At 44.7% G+C, this 23,402-nt stretch overlaps 1 protein-coding gene across 3 annotated transcripts in view; it reads right to left on the reverse strand.

Annotated features, from left to right (window-relative positions):
* Positions 1 to 1,737: 1,737 nt before the first annotated feature.
* CCR6 (chemokine (C-C motif) receptor 6) overlaps positions 1,738 to 23,402 on the reverse strand; it is a 27,893-nt gene continuing 6,228 nt past the window's right edge. The window contains exons 1-4 of one of the 3 annotated variants that reach the window (XM_011999625.1): positions 18,048 to 18,109; positions 17,655 to 17,759; positions 4,530 to 4,634; positions 1,738 to 4,433 (exon numbers count right to left, since the gene is read on the reverse strand). In XM_011999625.1, coding sequence (XP_011855015.1) covers positions 3,318 to 4,433; positions 4,530 to 4,538 — 1,125 coding nt within the window. In that variant the 5' untranslated portion in view covers positions 4,539 to 4,634; positions 17,655 to 17,759; positions 18,048 to 18,109 and the 3' untranslated portion in view covers positions 1,738 to 3,317. Of the gene's footprint in view, positions 4,434 to 4,529; positions 4,635 to 17,654; positions 18,126 to 23,402 lie in introns of those variants that run through there. The other 2 variants (XM_011999624.1, XM_011999627.1) reach the window with 2 other exon arrangements.

Here is a 23,402-nt window from a genome sequence, read left to right on the forward strand (position 1 = left end):
GTGCTGGAGCTCAAGGCTGTGCACGGGTGGGTGCTGGAGCTCAAGGCTGTGCATGGGTGGGTGCTGGAGCTCAAGGCTGTGCAGGTTAGAAAGGCAAGTGTTGTCTCACCAGGGACCACAGCCCTTCTCTGCTGTCTCTCTGTGAGATCTGCACCTGAAAAGCCGAAATGGGAATGAATGTTTGGAACATAACTTATTGGAAAGGAGGAAACTATGTAGAAAGAAATTCTCACGTGTCTAGGTTAACTTTAATAGGAAAATATGCCCTACCTTCAGGGAAATAGATGTTAGGGGCCAAATGGTGTCCCGTTAAAATTCATATGTCAAAGTCCTAACCCTCGGTATCTCAGAAAGTGATGATATTTACAGACAAGCATTTTAGACCAGTGATTAAGTTGAAAAGGGCCTTTTGGGTGGGCTATAATCCAATCTGACTAGTGTCCTTATAAGAAGTTTCAGCTCACAGAGGAAAAGCCATTTGAGGCCTCAGGAGAAACCAACCCTGCCAACACCTTAACCAGCCTCTAAAAATGTGAGACATAAATGTGCTGTTCAAGCCACTGAGTCTGTGGCATTTTGTCAGGCAGCCCCAGCAAACCAACGTTCTAGCATACTTCAGCATATATACTACATTCATGGAGACCACATCCTCTGTACAGATATCTCCAGAATGCCTGTCATTTGCACACATTACCACAAGTCTTAAAAGGATTTGAAAATACTGTGTTTTCCTGGCCTCATTTAAAATCCAGTCTGTCTGTCCTTAGAAGCAAATCACGTACAATTTGCAAGGTAATACTTAAGAACCTAAATGTTGAGATTTACATATAGTAAGATCTCACGTATCTAGAAATAATTGAATACTGGGAGGTTCTAACACACTGCCACTATTAACAGACAATTCTGACAAGCGCAGAGAGCTAAATTCTCCACCAAACATATAGAATAATGTTTGCAATGAGTGGAGAGGAGGACTAACGGCAGACAGTTAAGGTTCAGGAAGAGACGGTCAGAGCCTGAAAGCGAAACGATATGGGGAGAATCAATGGGAACCACTGAAGAACAGCCCCTTCTATCTTAATGTCTCCTAAGAGTGTCAAGTTACCATGGCACCTGTTCTGATGCCCAAGACAGCAAGAAAAATGATGTTACCTAATGTACTATATTTAAGAAGAAATACAGTATGTGGTATATTTTAGAAACATTTTTATACATCATAGCTAAAATGTTTAAAAAGTTATTCTTAAAGAAGTCAGTTTCATTTATCTGAACATTTAAATTATGCAGAGAAGGTCATTTCCCAGTTTTGGCAAATAAGCAAGATGTTTCTGTGCCAGTTTTCAAGCATGAATCATCTTCTTAGATCACATCAGTGCATTGACCACACCGAAAGAAGTGTCTGGGTAACAACTCCGCTGCTTTGCTTTCTAGAGTCAAACACTAACAGATGTGAAGGACATGAGAAAGCCTGAATACCACTGTCTCCGGACACTGGGCCCCTCACTCTGAACCTTGAAGCTGAAAGAAGATTCCTACTTCATGTACAGAACGCATTTTTTATTTTGCAAAGCCAAAACCATGCTTTAAAAATACAGACTTTGAATCTTAAGACATTATTTTGCATTTTAAAGAGAGATATAGTTAAAGCTTATGAGAACAATATAAAGTTTCAAATAACATCATTGTCAGGTTTAAACATGTCGGTATTTTTGTAATTCATGACAGTATTTATTTTCCTTTTTTTTGAGACGGAACCTCGCTCTGTCACCCAGGCTGGAGGACAATGGCACGATCTCAGCTCACTGCAACCTCTGCCTCCTGGGTTCAAGCAATACTCCTGCCTCAGCCTCCCAAGTAGCTGGGATTATAGGCACCCACCACCACACCTGGCAAGTTTTTGTATTTGTAGTAGAGAGGGGATTTCATCATGTTGGCCAGGCTGGTCTTGAACTCCTGACCTCAAGTGATCTGCCCCTCTTAGCTTCCCAAAATGCCGGGATTACAGGCATGAGCCACCGTGCCTAGCCCATGACAGTACCTTGCTAACACGTGTTTGTATTTTTGTAACACAAGTTGATATTTTTCTAATGTTCATATATTTACATAGCCCTTTAAAAACATGAGTTCCATGAATTTTCTATGTCATTGAAGAGAGTTGTTAAAATCTGATTCTATCACAAACTTCAGACCCCTTTAAAATCATTATCAGAAGCCAGCATAATTCCAGCTGTCCCCTGGCTAATCTGCAGCTCCTTATAACAAAAGTCTTCAGCCACACATTACTCTTCAACCACATTAAAGAAATGGAACAAAACTTCTTTCTACATTGTCTCAGTACAGTTGCTTTCTTTAAAAAAAAAAAAAGTATTCTATTTATTTAAAAAATTAAAAACATCTAACATTTTAAACTGTACAATAAATCCCAACTTCATTACAATTCATTGATCAAATCTCTGTTGAGTCCATTTTGTTTGCTGGAACCCCTCTAAGCACTCAGAGGACAGCCGTGAGCAAGATGATTCTAGCTCCTGTCTTCGTAGCACTCTCAGCCTAACAGACATTGAGAAAAGAGTCACTCATGACAGAGAACAGCTCCCAGGGAAATAAAAGCAAACTGACACTTCCCTAATGGCCCTCTACAACCTGAGCTGCTTTATCCAGTTGGTGACGATTGTCACCAACACTTGTTCTGCCATTGTCCCCATCTTCCTGAAGCGCTTCCAGGTTGTGAACATTTGAGCTTGTCTTTCCGCCTCCATTTTACAGGGTCAGATTGTTGCCCGTATCAAAGGGAAATGAGAAAACACCAGCCGACCAATCCTGCCGCTTATAACCAGCAACAATAAACATTCTGAGAGATAAAACGTTTAAACATTTGCCTAAAACGAGCGATGTGCGGGCTTCCGTTTGTTTCTTTCTGTTTTAGTTTTTCAAACCATGCCATCATTTTGTGTTGTAACCAAAAGACACTGTGGTCTGTGACCGCTTCTTGAGTATTTCTGAAAATGTTTACATTTGTCAACAATTCACTTTAATTCAACATTTCCCAAAGGCCGTTTTGTGAAACGCCCGGGCAGATATATACCCCAGAGCTACAAAATATTCCTTGTAAAGTGTGCTGGAAGCTGCTGCCTATCAGAGACCACCCCACCCTGAAGAGATCACACAGCCCATGAGCATGTTAAGTTTCGCAGGAGAGACGCTTGCTTGATTTTGCTTAATTCCCACATTTTCCATGCATATTTGGTCATAGACTTTTTTTTCCATAACATCTATGAGTATATTTCACACATGCCTTAGGGAGACTCAGCTTCCCATCACATAGTGAAGGACGACGCATTGTCGTTATCTGCGGTCTCACTGGTCTGCCGGGAAATGTTTTCTGAGTACCTCCCGGCACAGGAGAAGCCCGAGGACTTGTACTTCCTTCTCACACACCACAGGTCCTTCATGATCTTCAGAAAGTAGTTTCTGAACTTCTGCCCAATAAAAGCATAGAGCACAGGGTTCAGGCAGCAGTGCAGGAAAGCTAGGACTTCTGTGACAGTTTTCGTATAGCCAAGTAGCTTTTCGCTGTGGCAGGATCGGTTCATGTTACCCAAATTTGCAGCCGTCACAAGCAGGACCATGTTATGAGGAATCTGACAAGCCAGAAACACAAGCACCACGGCTATGATTACACGGATGGCTTTGTGCCTTTTAGAATTCTGAGCTTGCACCAAGGTTTTGACAATGAACATGTAACAAAATATCATGAACATCAAAGGGATAAAGAAACCGAAGAGTAGCTCAATCCCCAACATCAGCAGCTTCCACTTGATGGGCTCCGAGACGGTCTGGTACTTGGGCTCACAGACATCGCTGCCTTGGGTGTTGTATTTCTGGTTGAAGATAAAAGTTGAGCTGGAGATGATGACTGACACTCCCCACACAATAAGGCAGATGACTTTGCTGCGCAGCAGAGTTCTGTATCGGAGCCGGAATGACTTCGTTGCCTGTACGATGGCGATGTACCGGTCCATGCTAATGCAAGTCAGGAGCAGCATCCCGCAGTTAAAGTTGATGGCATAGATGCCTTTCATCAACTTGCACATGGCATTGCTGAAAACCCACGCACCGGTGGCGTGACTCACTGCCCAGAATGGGAGAGTAAGAACAAAGAGGATGTCTGCAATGGCCATGTTCAAGAGATAGACGTCTGTCATAGACCTGGCCTTCTTATAAAAAGCAAAAGTGATCACCACCAGAATATTCCCCAGGAGGCCAAAGACACAGATCAAGGAGTAGGCAATTGGTACAAACAGTCTGGAGAACTGCCTGACCTCGTGCAAGGTGCACAGTAACATTTCAGAATCAACTGTGTAATAGGAAGTATTGACTGACACAAAATAATCTTCACTGGAGTCGAAAACATCGCTGAAATTCATTGATTCCTGGAAAGGAAACAAAGACAGAGTTAGTGGCAGTGCAATGTTCAAGCAGCCACAAAGAACCCAAATTATACTCCTTGCCAAAAATTAAAATCTTACCCCGCTCATTGTGGGCAAAAAAATGCAGGCTGGATGTAGCAAACAGAGGGTATGGTTCAGCCCCTTCAGCTCACAGGCAGTGGTAGCAGGAAAGTGGAAGTGACTCTAGGAAGGAAAGAAGGCAGAAGGCACTACAGTTAACACAGGTATCCCTGGAGAGCCAGACACTTAAGTGACCAGCATTCCATCTCATGTGAACAGAGTGCACAGCACACTATTTTACATACAAATATTTATTGAGAATAGGCATCAACAACCTCTTTCTGTAAAGGACCAGAGAGTACATATTTTAGGCTTTGCAGGCCATATGGTCTCAGTCTCAAGCTCCTCAAATCTGCCTTTGGAGCTTGAAAGCATCTACGATTACATAACTGAACAGGCCTCGCCGGGCTCGGTTGGCTAGAGGCTATAATTTGCCAACCCTTTATCTATAGTTTAAATAAGGTGCTCTCAGAAATCCACAAGTTTGATCTACACAAAAATCTTTATGCAAAATTTAAAAACATTCAACAAATAGAAGTGTGAATGTGCATAGAAAATGTAGAATTCATAGTCCTTGGCTTTCAATCGTTCACAATATACGTCAGTGATGTGCCCCCCCATGGGCATGTGAGAATCTCCAGTAGAATTTAAAGTTTGACTATGAGTGCCATTCTCAAGGCACACTGAACAAGCTGCTCCAGCCTGGGAAGGCGCTGGAGAGGAATGCACCTGCTTCTCCACAGCCGCAGACCTTTCCAGTAGACATTCCAGGTCACAAGCATGAGTCTGCTGTGGCAGAGGCATCCTAATCATCAGAAATCCAAGTGCCAGAGGAAAAGTGGAGGCTGGCACAGTTAGGAAAGGTTTCCTGGAGGAGGAGGCTCCAATCAGGGTCCTTGGAGAATGGCGAGGCTGTGGGCCAGTGATTGACAGAGAAGGGCCATCTCCTTCAGGTGACCAGCTCATCTCAGACCGAAGAGCAGTCCTGAGTCATGAGCCCTTTATGTTTGTGAAACAGCTGAGCAACTAGCCTGGCCGAATCAACTGGATTGTTAGGAAACAATGGAGTATACGATGTGCTGGGAACGCCAACAGTGGCGGTGCGTGGGTCCATATGGAGTATGCCACGTGCCAGCAATGCTAGCAGTGGCCGTGCGTGGGTCCATATGGAGTATGCCACGTGCCAGCAATGCCAGCAGTGGCCGTGCGTGGGTCCATATGGAGTATGCCATGTGCCAGCAATGCCAGCAGTGGCCATGCGTGGGTCCATATGGAGTATGCCACGTGCCAGCAATGCCAGCAGTGGCCGTGCATGGGTCCAGGCTGAAGAAGTTTAGCAGGAGACCAGCAAGAGCTGGAGCAGTTGTGGAGGGCCTGAGGATGAAGGGCTTTGAAATCCACCATTTGAAGCAAATTTAAAAAGAAAGAAAAACTCTTCACTATTCTCAGGTGCACTCCTCCTTTCCAGCATTGTCCCTCGTCCTGTTTATTAACACCCCCGGACGCCCTCCAGTAACATCCATGGCCTGAAATGCTCTGATATTAATGTTGGATGTGCTTCCCGGCCCATCGCCCATCTTCCTCCTCTTTTCCCTGCTCTCCCACCACGTGGGCCTGGCCACACCAAGCGGGAGCAGCTAGGGAAGCGCAGCCCAAGGTGCACAGGCAGAGAAGGTAGAACTCCCCTCCTCGCCCCCCACACTGTGCCATATCAGTCCTCACTTACGAGTCCACATGGATACTGACCTTTTGGAGAGGAAGCCCACGTAACACAAAGTTCACCCTAAATTATTTTCCAAACCTATTTCTTCCATAATTTTGATTCTCATTTCGCTGTTTACTCCACCCCATTCCTTCCCTGATGCCTGGAGTCACAACTCAGAGATCAATTCTTCACTGCCCCTCAGTCACTGCTTTGAACCTAAAAAGCTGGAGGAAGGCATGGAGTCACCTCTGCACTTTTGTAATCCCAGCAGGTATACAGCTGAATGCTTTAGAGTATGCAGAAGAAGCATAATATAGACCCCTGTGTTGCAAAAGCACGTGAAGAGGGAATCATATCAATCCAAAGAAGCACAGCAATCAGAACACCACTGCTAAACTTCAGCTTCCAGCCACAGTGGATTAACAGAGACCAAAGGCACCCTGCTGCACTAAACAACCAGAAAAACCTGCAAAATGTAACAACAATTTTCAGACCTTGGCACTAGGCATCACGAGATTATGGCTCCCGGCAGGAGGAAAACAAATACAGTGAGAAATGATACACGCTCTTTCTAAGCTGCAGAGCATGGCAGGGGTGGAGGGCTTGGGAGGTGAAATATACAATATGCAAAATAAAATACACCAATTGGAATTAGCATTTGGATGTTAAAACTATATATATACACATATATCATATATAATGTACATAATAGTATCAACAATTATATAATTGTATCGTAAAATGTAAAATAGTTATGGATAGATCTAACAAAATTTATGTGAGATTTATATGCTAAAAACTACAAAACATTGTTGGGAGAAATTGAATAAGACCTAAATTAATGGAGAAATTTATCATGTTCAATTTTCAATGACTCATTTCATATTCAAATGAAATGATTTCATGTTCAAATTTATCCATGATTCAATTTCAAGATATCATTTCTCCCCAAATGGATCTGTAGATACAACATAAACTAAATCAAAATTATGGTAGGGTTTTTTTTTAAGAAATTGACAAGCCAAATCCAAAATGTATATAGAAATTCAAGGAAATTAAAATAGCGAAAACAATTTTGAAAAAGATAAAAAAATTGGAGGACTCACACTACGCAATCTCAAAGCTGACAAGGAAGCTACACTAAGTGTGACAGTGTTGGATTTCTGAAAGGACAGATACATAAATCGGTGGAACAGAACAGAGTCCAGACATAGACCCACATATAGATGGCAGACTGATTTTTAACTTAGGTGCCAAGGTAACTCCATGGGAAAAGAACAGTCTTCAATAACTGGTCCTGGAATGACATGAACAAAAAGTTGATCCTTACTGCTTACCTCACACCATTTGCAAAAGGTAACTCAAATGAGTTATAAATCTAAATGTGAGTGCTAAAGCATAAAATATCTAGAAGGAAAAACGGGAGAAAATCTTTGTGACCCTGGAAAAAGAAATTTCTTATATAAATTGCAAAAAGAATAAACTGTAAAAACATTGATAAATTGTACTTGATTGTACAAAATGTAAACCTTCTGCTCTTTGAAAGGCATTCAAGAAAATGAAAAATATATATATTGAATACAAAACAGTATTTTAAAGCTTATATCTGATAATAGGTTATATCCAGAATATACAAATAATTTTTACAACTCCCTATCTAAAACATAAACAAGTCAATAAGAAACAGGGGGAAATGTGAACAGGCAATTCACCAAAGAAAATACATGGACACACACAAAAAATACACACACAAAAAAGATGCTCAATGCCATTAATCATAAGGAAAATGCAAATTAAAACCACAATGAAGGCTGGGCGCAGTGGCTCAGGCCTGTAATCCCAGCAATTTGGGAGGCCGAGGTAGATGGACCACTTAAGTCCAGGAGTTCGAGACCAGTCTGGCCAACATGGTGAAACCCCGTCTTTACTAAAAATACAAAAATTAGCCAGGCATGATGGCATGCACCTGTAATCCCAGCTACTCAGGAGGCTGAGGCAGGAGAGAGTCACTTGAACCCAGGAGGCAGAGGTTGCAGTGAGCTGAGATCACACCACTGCAGTCCAGCCTGGGTGACAGAGAGAGACTCCGTCTGAAACACATACACACACACACACACACACACACACACAGAGAGAGAGAGAGAGAGAGAGAGACAGAGAGATCCCATTTCACACCTACTGGAAGGGCTGCGATTAAACAGGGGGCAGGAAGCTGGGAGAGGACATGGTGCATCCGGGGCTCTCACATTTTGTTAGTGGGACCGCAAGATCACACAGCCACTCCAAGGAGACAGCGGAGTCCTTTCTTGCACAGCTGAACATGCATCCACCATAGGAACCTGCAACCAACTCCTACATGTCTACCCAAGAGACACGGAAGGATTAACACTGGAACATTCTCAACAGGTTTATTCTTAACCGTTCCAAACTGAAAAAGACCCAAATGTCTGTCAACTGGTGAGCAGATAACCAAGTTGAAGTGTATCCATACAATAGAATATACTACTCAACCATGAAAAGGAACGGGCGACTAATGCATGCTCCAATGGGGGTGACTCAAAACCTTCGCTTGGTAACAAATCCAGACAGAAGAGACCACGCACTGCATCATTCCATCCCTAAAATTTCTAGAAAAGGCAAAATAACAGTGGCAGGAATGAAATCAGGGATTGTCATCGGGACGGGAAGAAGGGATTGGCTGGGGCTGGGCGGCACAAGGGGCTTTTGTGGGGGCAGAAATGTCCTCTGTCCTGATTGTGGGGGTGGCACATGGCTGTGTGCCCTTGTCAAGACCTGTTGAATTGTACCCTTCAATCGGTGACATTTATTGCATATAAATTAGCCTCAATAAAGTTAATTTAAAAATAGTGCATACTCTTCCATGCAAATGTGTTGGAACAGACAGTGCCATAAACAGTCAAAGCAAGGATCTGCTCCTGAGCACTGAGGGGTTATGGGAGGTTCTGGGGCAAGAAGAGCTTTTGAGGACTCCTTAAGGACTGAGGCGAGGACGGTGGGAAGGAGTGGGCAGTGTGGGTGGAAGGCAGGGGCTTGGGGACAGCGAAGGGGAGACCTGCAGCAGGGGCGCAGCTCTGGAGAACAAGGAAGCAGGGGTTATGGGGAGCGGCCGCTGGAGGGTTGGACGGATGCCAGGCCAAGGTGGGGTCAGTAGCACAGGTTCCCAGTTGAGTGGGGCTGGGATGGGACAGGAGGGAGTAACCTCCCCATCATGTGGAGGCTGAGTTGATGATGATGGGAAGGGCAGCAGGGGCCAAAAAGAGAGGGACGGCCCAGCACGCCATGCACTCAATGCCCAACGGGGCCCCCATTTAAAGTAAATATTTGTTTAACTGCACCGTGACACACAGTATTTTCTGAATTTAAGTTTAACTCAGTTCAACAAATGTTTATGAACTGTCTACTGAGGAGAGGCATTGAAGTACAGAGATGAATCAAACACATACTTGAGCTTCAAAAGCCTGCCAGGTAAACAAATAATTACAAAACAGTACCATGCTAGAATAGAAAGCCAGCATTGGGAAGCCTGTGTGATGGATCCCTGTCAGCAGAAGGAGTCGGGAGGGGGCCCAGAGAGAGGGGATCCAGAGGGATAGAGGTCCCAGAAGGAGGGGTCCTAAAGGGAGGGGGTCCAGAGGGAAGGGGAGTCCTAGAGGGAGAGGTCCCAGAGGGAGGGAGTCAGAGGAAGGGTGGTCCCAGAGGGAGGAGTCCCGGAGGCAGGGGGGCCCGGAGGGAGGGGTCCCTGAGAGAAGGAGGCCCGGAGGGAGCCAGATACACAGACCACAGGGCAGGAAGTTCCCAGCAGAGATATGAGAAGCTGGCCCACTCTGTCCTGTTCATAAGACACTACTTTAATTTCCTTTCATTTATTCTCATGTCAGAATAAGTCAATGAACCAAAATTTATAAATTCCATATCTCTTAGGATGGTGTTATGCACCTGTTAGGTATAAGCAATGTACAATTCTAGATAACGACAAATTTAATGTTACTGTGGTTAAGAATCAGGATTCTCAATGAAAAAGATGGTTGTCAAGTTGACTTGTATGCCAGCCACATCATTGGAAATGATTAGGCCTGTGCCTGCCCCAATCCACCGTTTTCACAGGAAAAATTGTGTGAATTGTTTTAAGGAAATTGTGTTGGTGACAGATCGGCATGGGTGTCACCTCAACGTGTAAAGAATCCTGTTCACAACTTGCTCCATCATCTCAAATCTCGGGCAGCAGTCACCAGCAGCTTGGAGAAACAGGCTGCAGATTTCCTATTAAGGAAATTTTGATGGTGAAGACAGTAAGAAAATTTTTTAGTAGATATTTATGTTCCTTCTTTAATGAACTGAGAACAAGATACCCTGTTATCTACAGTGGCAGATAAGAGATGCAGGGAAATGTGCTAAGTCCTGGTGAACCAGTGAACCCACCCTTGCAAAGCAGCCCCTGCGGCCCATCTCATGCTGTCTTCTTGAGGTTCAGCACTTCCTATCTCACACGTGGTCCCTATGACGACCATTCTCACCAGATCTCACTGTGATGTCATTAAATCACATGTAAAATACATTCAGCTCAACTGATTCTTACAGTGTAATTTTCTTGTCCTTGGAATTTAGATATTTCCCAAACAAGTGGGCAGAGAAATACTTCTAGAGCTTCTGTAGGACATACTGTTCTTTGCAGGAGGAGTTCCAGGGGCTCTAAGGAAAAGTCATCTAATGACACACTTTAGAAATGTCATTTGACTCAATTTGTTTTTGCAGTTGAGAGGCTTCTTTTCCAATATTCAGCTGCCTCAAGTCAAGTGTCGATTATTGCTGTCCCAGTAACTTATTGGCACCCCCCATCTGAATGTTAGCCTCTCACAGGACTTGTGAATCCTTTCGGGCCCCTGGAGTATCCTGTAGGGCAGGTGCACAACAGCATGACACCAAATGAGAGATTCATCATGTCACATCCCCTGAGTATCTCCTCCATCAGGAAGGCCTGCCTCGTTGGCTGAGCTTTATCACATGTTCTGAAAACAAGAGAAGGCAGAATTTCTTGATTCCTGTTTTGCACCTCTCTACTCTTTTTAAAAAAAAAAATCATTTCAAAGATACTCTGAGAATGTTGCAGTGAAGTTGCCTGACTCCAGTGAATGGTGCCTGTGAAGTCCAGGAGCACAGAGCTGGAGCAAGGAAGCTCAAAACCCATTTGCAGAGAGAAAGAAGACGAATGCCTCCAACGTGCTGGGTGTTGGTTCCCAGCAGGGTGCTGAGGGCATTCTAAGCCAGTGCAGGAGCGTCTGGAATGGAAGTGGTGAGCCCTTGGGGGTCCACATGGGTTTGGTGATACTCAGTCTTCTCACACTGATTTCCAAGCCGTGGTGGTCACAGTCACTAAACTGCAGATCAGGGAGGTGTTACAGACATTGAACACTTAGGATAAAATCTGAAACTTATAAGCAATCAAGAAGAGGAACCATGATCCAGGTGCAAGTACAATTAGGTGGCTTGCTAGGTGTCTGGACAATCGGCTCTGTGATACCACTTTGCTGGCAGGCTGGCACAAGGCCCTACTGACATTGCACTGATCTCGGCCTTCAGCTGTGTCCTGCCCATTGCTTCTATTGATGAGAGAGGCAAAAAGAGAGGAGGCAAGTTCATTAGGTCTGAAAACGTCAAGAAGCCTAAAAAGATAATTAATATATTGGATGACAGAATCAACATACAAATATTCTGGACAGAATCAAGCAATGGGTAAATATAATGTGGTAAAATTCAGTAGGGAAAATAGAAGCTTCTCCACTTAGATTTACACAAGCAGGCTGGGTGCGTTGGCTCACACCTGTAATCCCAGCACTTTGGGAGGCCAAGGCAGGCGGATCACTTGAGGTCAGGAGTTTGAGACCAGCATGGCCAACATGGTGAAACCCTGTCTCTACCAAAAATATAAAAAAATAGCTAGCTGTGGTGGCGCACGCCTGTAATCCCAGCTACTTGGGAGGCTGAAGCAAGAGAATCACTTGAACCCGGGAGACGGAGTTGCAGAGAGCTGAGATCGTGCCACTGCACTCCAACCTGGGTGACAGAGCTAGACTCCTTATCAAAAATAAAAAATAAAAATACAAAAATAAATAAGGAACTACACAGATATAAAATGAAAATGCAGCAGCAGCAAAAATCTTAAGAATTTTATTTGCTAGTAAGCTCACCAAGAGGCTGGTGAATGAGTACTGTGTGGCCACAGACATGCAGCCAGCCGGAAAGCCAGCCAGCTCTGCTCACCTCTGGATACTCTCCACCCTGGTCACTAAGGCTTTCCCACCCAATAATAGATACAGAGTGCGGAGGCTCCTGACACAGGGGACAGCACTTGTCGGCAGAATCATGGCCCCATGCCCAGGCCCTGACACAGGCACCAGAACCTGTACATGTGTTGCCTTACACAGCAAAAGGGACTTTGCATATGCAATGAAGTTAAAGATCTAAGGGCCTGGAGGTAGGCAGAGATTATGCTGGGTTATCTAGTTGGACCCACTGCAATCACAAGTCCCTAGAGGTGAAGAGTCCTTCTCCCCGGAGATGGGAGAAGAAAAGATTCGAAGGTGAGAGATTCAATGTATTGTTGCTGGAGTTGTAGACAGAAGAGGGGACCACAAGCTGAGCCATGTGGTTGCCCCGAGAAGCTAAAAAGGCCCTCTGTTGACAGCCAAGAGTGAATATGAGGATCTCAGTCCTACAGTCACAAAGCACTGAACTCTGCCCATGATTGGATTGGGCGAGGACCAGATCTCCTTGTAAACATGCAAATAGTACTTACTAGGGGAAAGAAGCCTGGGAGCCCCTATATAAAAGCACAGAATAGCTGGGCGCAGTGGCTCACACCTGTAATCCCAGAACCTTGGGAGGCTGAGGTGGTGGATCACTTGAGGCCAGGAGTTCGAGAACAGCTCAGCCAACATGGGATGCATCTCTCTGCCTAGTGTTTTTGTTATTGAATCATTAGTAAAGTTTGACATTAGGTAAGATCTATAGATCCTATGGATGTCTGCTTCAAAGATTCAAATCCTTGCATTAACACAATCTCTGTATTATTCTAATGCATACTTCAATTTAGGAACTGTTGCTTCTTGGGGAATTCAAGCATCCAGCATCTAAAAGTGAGTTCCAAGAGATGCTCTGGATAGAAGGAAGGGAGGGAGACAGACAGGGGTGGGAAATGATTTCTCTGCGGCTGGTATATTAAGACATAAATAAGATGCTAACTACATCCTTCCCTGGTTTATTCCTATTAGAGCTTGTTTATCAATGGTCCTTCAGAGCCCTGCTGGAATAACTCAGTATTTCCCAAACCTTCTCACTCACAGAACCTTTTCAGTTCCTGTTCTTTGGAAACACTTTGGGAAATTTTTGAGGCCAGGAGTTCCAAGCTGCAGTGTGCAATTATCATGTCTGTGAATGCCCAGGGTACTCCAGCCTGGGCAACACAGCAAGACCTCATCTCTTTAAAAAAAGGGTAGTTTATTATATGATGATATAAATCATATAATCTGACTATATAATCTATATAATCACATATATATGATTATATAAACCATATAATCAATAAGTCGACTGTATTAGTCTGTTCTGACACTGCTAATAAAGACATACTTGAGACTGAGTAATTTATAAAGGAAAGAGGTTTAATTGACTCACAGTTCAGCATGGCTGAGGAGGCCTCAGGAAACTGACAGTCACGTCAGAAGGGGAAGCAAACACATCCTTCTTCACATGATGGCAGGAAGGAGAAGAATGAGAATAGCAAAGGGGGAAGCCCCCTGTGAAACCATCAGATCTCATGAGAACTCACTCACTATCACGAGAACAGGATACCACCCCGTGATTCAATTATCTCCACCTGGTCCCTCCCATGACACGTGGGGATTATGGGAACTGCAATTCAAGATGAGATTTGGATGGGGACACAGCCAAAGCATAATACCGACCTAGAGGACTCTTCATTCATTCATCCAAAGACAGGTCTGAGCAGCCCCTAGGGGCCAATCCCTGTTCGGGGCAACAGCAGAGGGAAGACGAGAAGATGGCTACATGCACCCACCACCTGACTGCAGCAGCTCACAGGCCCCCCAGGGCTGGCATCACCTGACCCAGGGAATGTGGCAAAGGGTGCCATCAAGGCAAACACAGGAGGAATCGTTAGACAGTGTGCTGGTCCCCGCACCAGCCTCTGAGTTGAAGTGCCTCCATTCCCCTAGTAATTGCATGAAACAAAATCGTGCAGGCCTCATATCTGATTGATTCTCTTCTCATTGTGGACATATGTTAGACTTAGAAACAAACTTGTATTAAAAGATATTTTTAACGGCTTTTTCTCGCCTTACTTAGAGGCAAATAATGATAAGCTATACTTCAATATGTATTTTATATTTTAGGCTTGAAATCATATAAATAAATTACCATTTTTTAGAGATGGGGTCTTGCTATGTTGCCCAGGCTATAGTGCAGTGACCATTCACAGGCACGATAATAGCACACTGCAGCCTCAAACTCCTGGTCTCTAGCTATCCTACCACCTCAGCCTCTAGAGTAGCTGGGACAACAAGCCACCACACTGCTCATTTAAATGAAATGCAGATGTACTAACATCTCATGAAGATTAAATATATGCACATGGTAAGTAATAACTTAGCCTCTGAATTTCAATTTTAACACTTCAAAGATCCTGTTATCACACATTTTTATAAGTGTTACTTTAAGAAAAACTTAATTCCAGAATAATATTTCTAACATAGCATTTAAAAAGGTTACTTCAATTTTTACTGCAATAAAGTAATGTGGCTTCCTAGTACAATTTTTATTATGTATAATATGCAAGAGCGTATCTCAGAAAGTAATCGTTAATTTATTAATTCATTTAGAAATGAAGAGAATACCTAATTATATATTCTGCTAAAAAGCAGAACCAGTGGAAAGAGGGAGGGGCTGCCCCCACTATAGGATTTAAGGCTGTGTTCAGTTCTCCAAACACAACCACACTCATCTCCCTCCGGCCTTCCACCGTGCCTCTACCTTTTATGTTTTTGGACTTTGAGGGCATTGGGAGAACTCTAATCACAGGCAAATGGCCCCAGAAGAGGTGGGTAGCCGCAGCACACACTCTCAGGGAGACCAGTACTGGGGCTGGCTCTGTGGTGGTAGCAAAGAGAGAGGGCCAGTGAGAGCTGTCGGGGGGGCGCTCCTCAAGAGGAGCAGGGGTTGGGGGAACCAAGCAACAGATCGACTGCCATTGTTCATCCCTTTGGCCAACGACAGACTCTGCCCAAGAAAATTCAATATAGGGAAAACGTTAGTAATAGTTATCAAAATATTACTGGTAATAAAAACTGTGTTAACTTATAATTTAAAAACATTTAATAACTAGCTTAACAATGCGTTAAAATTAAGTTGTCAGGCAGTTTTAAATTTGTGCTTACTTTCATAAAGAGTACTGGCCCTGCAAAACAAGGAGCAAGAACTAAATAAGAGTATGTGTGTATGTGTTCATATGTGGGAGTGTGTGTGTGTATGTATATATGCATGTGTGCATTTGTGCAGTGTGCATATGCCTGCATATATACATGTGTTTACATCATGTATGCATATAGGTATGTGTGTATATAGGTGTGTGCATGTGTGTATACAGGTGTATGTGTGTGTATGCATGTGTGTGCATGGGTGTATATTGGTGCCTGCATGTATACATACATGTGTGTATACATGCATGTGTGTGCAGTATGTGTATAACTCTGTGTGTACATATGGATGTGTATGCATGTATATATGCACACATATGTGTATGTGTGTGTTTGTGTGTGTGTGTGTGTGCATATGCTGTAAATTAAGTTCTAGTTACCTGCTGGGCATTAAAATCACTGGTTTACAGCTGCTTATCGCTTTTAACCTCACAAAACCCTTTAAGGTAGACATCATACCCATTTTACAGATAGCGAGCCTGTAGCTCATCTAGGACTGTGAGTACTGGTGAGACTTCCATTATTGTTTCTTACTCGCCATTCTAATTCACTTTGCCACCAGCAGGTCTTAGTGAAATGCCACAGAATTCCCACAAGATCTGAAATAATGTGTTTATTTTAAAACATCTTATTGATATCAGAGTTTCACAAACTATAATGGTAGGTGTTCAATACATGTATGTTCTCTAAGTTCATTTGAATCACGGGCACACCACATTTTATGCTTTTTTAGATAAGCATCAGTGGAGCTGAAACTCTAGACTGACTTCCTTCTGCTTTTGAATGAGGGTGGCTAAGGAGGAGACCAGGAGGTTTGATTTTTTTTTTTGTTTTCCCCCGGTGATTTGTTTATTAAGCTTCTGTGGGTTGTTTTTTTTTTTTTTTTTTTTCAGTTCCTTTTATTTCTTTGGAAGTTTGCTTTTATGTTTTCTGTTTTATTTGCAGAAATTACATCTTTAACCATTTAAAGGATAGCTTTAGTTACGGCCTTGCATTTTTGTTTTTCTTTGTAACGCTGATCTCTATAATATCTATGTCTTGCTGCTAAGTGGACTTTGGAGCTGATCTCCGGCTGGAGTGCAATGGTGTGATCTCGGCTCACTGCAACCTCCGCCTCCCAAGTTCCAGTGATTCTCCTGCCTCAGCCTCCCTAGTAGCTGGGATTATAGGCACATGCCACAATGCCTGGCTAATTTTTGTGTTTTCAGTAGAGACGGGGTTTCACCATGTTGGCCAGGCTGGTCTCGAACTCCTGACCTCAGGTGATCCACCCAGCTCGGCCTCCCAAAGTGCTGGGATTATAGGTGTGAGCCACTGCACCTAGCCTGGCTCCTTTTAATATCACTGTGTGTTATTTTCTGGTCATAAGATACTGGCTTCATAATCACAGTGGCATTGGCAGCCCTCATGAGAGCTTTGCAACTGAGACTTGTTGAAATTTCCACCTTGTCAGTTTCTCTTAACCCCCCTCACAAACTCCTTCCTGCTCCATCTTAGGCTGCCGTGGATGCCTGCTCATCAGCCTTCATTGCATAAATGACTTACTGCCTCCAAAATATTTCTTAGCTTAATTTTTTGTTTTCCAAAATCTTTTAGTGCATTTGATTAAGTAAAGAATCACATTCCTCTCCACACGGATGCCCTGAGGATATCTCCTGTGTGAGAAGCAAGTGCCCAGACCGTCACCCAAGCTCCAGTGCAGGGAGCGAGTATGAAATCCCTTACTACCCACTTAGAGGAAAAGGGGGCTTCCTAAAACCTTAAAGTCAATGCTTTCAGGAAAGGAGGTCTGTGTCGTTAAGCATAAACACAGTCCATATGCCAGCATTCTGGAAGATTAATGGGTAAAACAGTCCCATTCCTGTCAGACTAGGGGAATCAAAGAGGTTACATTTTTGAAAGAAGTTTCAGGGGCCTTGGCATGCTCACCTCAGGCAGTACTCTGATCCACTCCCTTCAGCCTCACTCCGAGCCTCACAATCTGATGATTCCAGGTCCCCAATGTGATGACCATCTGTTAACAAGATGCAGCTTCTAGCGGTCATTAAGAAAAAAGCTGTGAGCTACTAGAATTGCCCAAAAGCAAGTTCTGGATCGCCACTTCCTATTGAAAAGTAACGCCTATTTGCCCAAATGCAAATGGTTAACCATGTATATCCTGTAGGGTATTGAGTAATCGTAGGATCCCTGAAATCAAAGCCCAACCAATGGTAAAGTGGTGAGAAAGAGGGGGACATTGTAGCTCCGCAGAGGGAGACAGCCTCTGTGTGGGTTTTGAATTTGCAGCAATGAGTTTGTAACCCAACTTTCACACTCCTTTACCCGACTACCTCCTGGGAGCAAGGAGTGTCTGCAAGCCGACTGGGAAGATTCGGGAATGTTTGGAAGAGGCCGTGTGAGGTGAAGAGCTGGGTCGGGAGCACTTTTGTTTGGAGTCAGTCAGTCCTGGCTCCACCCCGAAAGCTGTGCAGCCACAGAAGGGCCACTGAGCCCCAGCAAGCCTCGGTTTCCTCTTTTAGAAGAAAGACCATGACAGCTCTAACCTCAGAAGGTTCCGAGAAATAGCCAGGCCCATCCACGGAAGCCCAGGAACAGCGCCTGGAGGAGAGGTGGTTGTCCATGCATATCAGCTATTATTACCGGATACTTTGAGACCAACAGATGAGCCCCTCAATCAAAAGCGGGGCACCTAATCTTCATGTGGCACAGAGACATAATCTCTGGGTGACAATGGGGGTCGCTGCCCCGTCATTAGACATATCAAGAAAAACAGCTGACGACAAGTCACTCAGAAATTTATTTTTAGATGCAAGTGATTAAAACAATAGAAAAGAACCCTAGAATCATAAGGTTGTTCGCACCTGGGTTGTTGTGAACCGCATCTCAGGAAATAACAAAAGTTTTACAGACTAGAGGTTCATGATCAATTCGCAGCCAGGCTGATGGACTCACACTTTCTCCACCTCCCAGTGCACTGTGCCTCCCCACCCCAGGCTGCCCACAAGGCCCCACTGACTGCTGCCCAGATCTGCTCTGTCTTGACCACACCTTATCCGGGTCTCTCCTTCCTGCAGAGCCCTGAGCTCCACGTCCCCAAGCCTGAGCGAGCCTGAGAAGCTGGAGTGCACCTCTTGTCATCTCTCTGGGGAGCCAGCTGGACACAGCAGGACCTGTGTTCTGCTCATCCCCACTGGCCATTTTCCTGGGCTTGTACAGGGTCTCCTCCAAAGACCCTGCTGGCCCCAGTGGCTTCTCCTTACTGGATAAAAGAAGGGCCTTTTCTATTTGAAGCGCTTGCAGACGTACGGTCATGGGATCCTCTTGCTTCCATCATCCCTTTCCCTGCCTTACAACAATCCTTCCAAACAAAGCCTCTCCTGACTAAGTCCTGGCTGTTTTCCTCTAACAGAGCTCACAACTTCCTTCACCCTGGGTGACCTGTCCCTCCTCCATCTGAGAGGAGCCCCAGGGCACTGCTCCCCAGTAGTTCACCCCAACCTGAAACCTGTTTATTATTGGATGGAGAACAAAGCAAGACCCTCCCCTCTGATCTTCCAACCCCTCCCCTGCTACCTCAGCTCCATCCCCTTCTCCGCACTTTCAGCATCTCCCCTGAGGCTTCCGCTTCCTGTAGAAGGGCTGCCCATAGGAGAAAGAAACAGGCTGCCGGGGAATACCCCTCCTGCGTTCTCAGGTGCCCTCTAACACTGCCCTTGGATGGTCTTGCTTAGTGTGAAGGTAAGAAAGTAAGCCCTTTTATAGATGATTAGCCCTGGCAATGCCTGCCTGGAAAGAAAAGAAAGAAAACGAAAAACAGATTGGACTTTGCAGGGGACCAAAAATGAACATTAAGTAACCAGAAATGTAATGTGTTAAACAAAACCGCGTTGTGTGGCCACGCAGAGGGTGAGGGACCCAGGAGGCCCAATGACACCCCCTTCCTTGCAGAGCAAAGAGATTCACTGCCACTGTGGGGGCCCCTTCAGTTAGACTGCACAGAGGCAGGGATCTGGAGGTCTCCAAGAGCAGCCTCCTCCCTGTGACTCCCTCCCTGCCCCAGAAGGGACGGCAGTGGATAGAGATTGGGACCCTGCTGCTGACTGGCTCCCAGCCTGGACCGGTTGCCTTTTCTTTGAGAGCTGAGGTGGATGCACCACATGGCACTGACCTCTGCAATGCTTCTCATGTCTTTTACCCCATATTCCTTCTGTAGTTCCAAGTCAAATCCAAATTATATGTCATCCTGAGAAAACTGAGACCCATTTGGTTTTTCTCTCTCTAAAAATGCCCCCATATTAAAGATCCTCTTAGATCTCACTCTTTTTGAACCTTCCTCAAGTTTAAAATCACACCGTTCATTTGCATAGACACTGTGAGGCACATGAAAGGCAAGAAATGTGGTTTACAGTCACATGTTTCATAACAATAATTTTCCAGGCAGAAAATTCCACAGTAACGTCAAAAGTTCATTCCGAACAAAAGCCAGGGACAGTTTGATAAATTCAGATAATAGTCATAAGGAGTTGCTTTCAAACTCACATTGAGGCATTTCTAGGAAAATCATCTGCCTCTGGCTACAACCCTACAGAGGACACTGTGTACGGTTCAGAATGGGTCACCATGACCGTTTCTCCTTGTGATTGCCTTTAATTCACAAACAGGCCCTGCACACACTGGAGGCCACAGCACACACACTGGAGGCCATGGCACACCACATTGTGGACATTGGTCATCTGGGTGTCAGTCATCTTTTGAAATTATCAGCAAAGTTGAAAAGACAGTAAATGCTTTGTTAACCCCTAAAGTAACACACTGTACAGACTTTGAGGAAGTCAATGTGGTGAACTGGTTGGGGATTCTTGCTGAGATACCAGGCAACAGCAGTGTCCCATGTGCCAGCCACATGGGGGAGCGCCCCAGCCCAATCGAGCCTTCAGATGACATGGCTCCCACCCATTCTCTGATGGTACCTACAGTGGGGGCCCCAACTGAGAAGCACTTAGCCTAGCCCAGTTGACCTTCAGAGCCACGAGACATTGTAAATAAATCACTGTTAAAGCCACCATGATTTAAGGTGGTGGCTAAGCAACAATGAATAAGCGGGACAGCTTTCTACTCTCATTGTGTGCACAAAACTTCTGAAGTAATGAACATGTTTTTAAAAAAAACAAAACAAATTAAAATAAAAGCCTCGTTTGTTTGTTTTTTAAAAACCCTCCCCAGGAAAGCCTAGAGTGAGCACAGGTGCTGGGAGTGGAGGGACAGGAAGAAGAAATCTACAACAGTGACGGCAGGCAGGCAGCCACAGGCTCACACATTGCAAAAACATAGACCACCGAGCCCAGCAGTGCTTGGATCTGTGTTATGTGGTTTGGATCTATATCTTTTTCTCAACAATAAAGTAAAAAAAAGACTACTTAACAAATTATGTCAGCAAATTCTCTAGTAGGGACAAAAACACATTTTATAGGAGGAAGTACAAGCTGTGCTGACACCTTGAATTTTGGAGTTTACAAAGACGTCAAATGGTGTATCCTTCAATGCTCACTGCATATGCTAATACATTCGGGCCTGGGGAGACACTCTGTGTTATTCTACCCCATAAAGTAGCTGGCCTGAAGATTACTCTCCCAAATAGCCAGGAGAACACCTGTTATACATTATTTTTCAGATACAAATCATTTGTTCAGATAATTACTGTGTACAGCACACAAGGTACAGAAATAGTTAGAAGTGTGCCATTTACTTCCCACCTTTCAGGAATTCGTATAGTTGGAAAGTTGAGGCCTAAATACATGACAATACAAGCAACATGTGATGCACAGAGAGCCTGTGTGTGATGAATCCGTGAAGAAATGCCACAGGGAGAGTCCAGTTCACAGGAGGGAGCACACAGGAGCCCCTTCAGCTCCAGCCTCCTGGACTTCAGGCTCTTAGTGAAGGGCTGGGACTCAACCAGGAAGGTGATTCAGATCTGACCAGGTAGGCAGGGGAAGGAAGGCAATTCGGGGACAAACAGCATGAGCCTGGGTGGGGAGGCAGAAAGGCACCAAGGTGGAGAGCAGTGAGGACAGGTAGGGGCACCAGCCCTCAGTGGGGAACTGGGGAGGGTGACTGCAGGACCGGAATGCTGGCGACAATGCAAAGACACAGATGTCTGTGGGCCGTAGAGGGACGGGGAGCAAGTTTACAGTAGGGAGAAGAGCAGGGCACAGGGCAGGTGCACCCTCCTCCTGGCGGCAGCCCTGCCCGACGTCACAGAGCAGGGAAGGAAGCTGGGACCACGGGCGTCCAGCATGTGGGGCTGACCCTCGCCATTTCACCTGTTCGGTTTCATTAATCCTCCCTACAGGCCCAGGGGCCCTGAGGTTGTCATAGTCCTCCCTAAGTGACAGATGAGAAAACTGAAACTTGGAGGAAAAACACAGCTTCTTCAAGTTCATATGCCAATAAGTTGAGCAGCCAATCTCAAAGCCATGTCATCTGATCCAAAAGTTCATACCTTTCTGGGATACATGTGAAGAGAAAATGATTTAGGGAGACATTTTGGAAAATATCAGTAAGGAACAAGCAGAAAGGGAATCAAGATGATGCCAAATTTTACATCGGGACAGAAATACGGAAATCAAACTGAAAACTTACTTTTTATTTACTAATTTATTTCTACACGGAAGAACAGTTACAGAAACTGGTCTAAGAGGGAAGAAAACGGATGTCACTTGAAGTACCTGAAATGTGAAGAGATTGATGTCTTGTGTAACTGAAAATTCTTGGAGATTCTTGACATGACTTTAGATTCATGTCAAGAATCGAAAGTCACTTTTCAAGTTAACCTCTAGATGTCTGTCTCCTAATCAATACATAAGGATTTTAGATTTGCAAATGATTCATGCGAAGATCAAAGACAAAGTTCATGCCTCACACAGCATTAGGTGCACAGTGACAGCTTTGTGACTATGATGACTGTGGTGGTGGTGGAGATGGGATGGAAGTTACCGCTACTGAGTCATAAAGAGGGGCTTAGCAAGAGATGCAGGGACAGTCTCGCATGGAGAGGTTGTAATTAAACTCAGAGATGCAGATGGAACCGCTGGGAAGTTGGGCTCATGTTTACAAAGCAGAAGGACAGATTCAAGTTGGAAAAGAAACACTTCAGAAGCGGCCAGAGGATAGGTCCCAAAATATTAGTACAGTGTGTTTAAAGAAAAAAAAAACCCTGCAGAGTGAAGAATTTGAGGACTGAAAAGTGACCTGTGTGTTTCATCACTACTGCTCTCAGTGCTCTTTGAGACAAAATTTCCTAGAATGTCCGAGTGAAAGCTTAACTAAAGGGTTTAAGAAGGAAGACTACATTGAGGGAATAGAGACCACAGAGGTAGAAAACGTTTAAGGACAGACGGGGAGACTCAAAAAAGAGAATAGAGGTATGGTGAGAGCAAACACAAGTGAAAGGTTATTTCGTTAACTGAAAACAAGCAGGTAGCACCTTCCATTTCCCTCAACCCAGATCTCTCCAACACTCTTCTGATGAAAGATGCAGCTGTGGTAGGCAGAGATGCAGAGACAGTGGTGGGCAGGGAGGCAGGCAGGGACTGTGGTGGGGAGAGATGCCGGGACTGTGGTGGGGAGGGATGCGGGGACTGTGGTGGGGAGGGATGCAGGGACTGTGGTGGGGAG

The sequence above is a fragment of the Mandrillus leucophaeus genome, unplaced genomic scaffold (genome assembly GCF_000951045.1).
Source record: "Mandrillus leucophaeus isolate KB7577 unplaced genomic scaffold, Mleu.le_1.0 Scaffold6, whole genome shotgun sequence".
Classification (NCBI taxonomy): Eukaryota; Metazoa; Chordata; class Mammalia; order Primates; family Cercopithecidae; genus Mandrillus; species Mandrillus leucophaeus.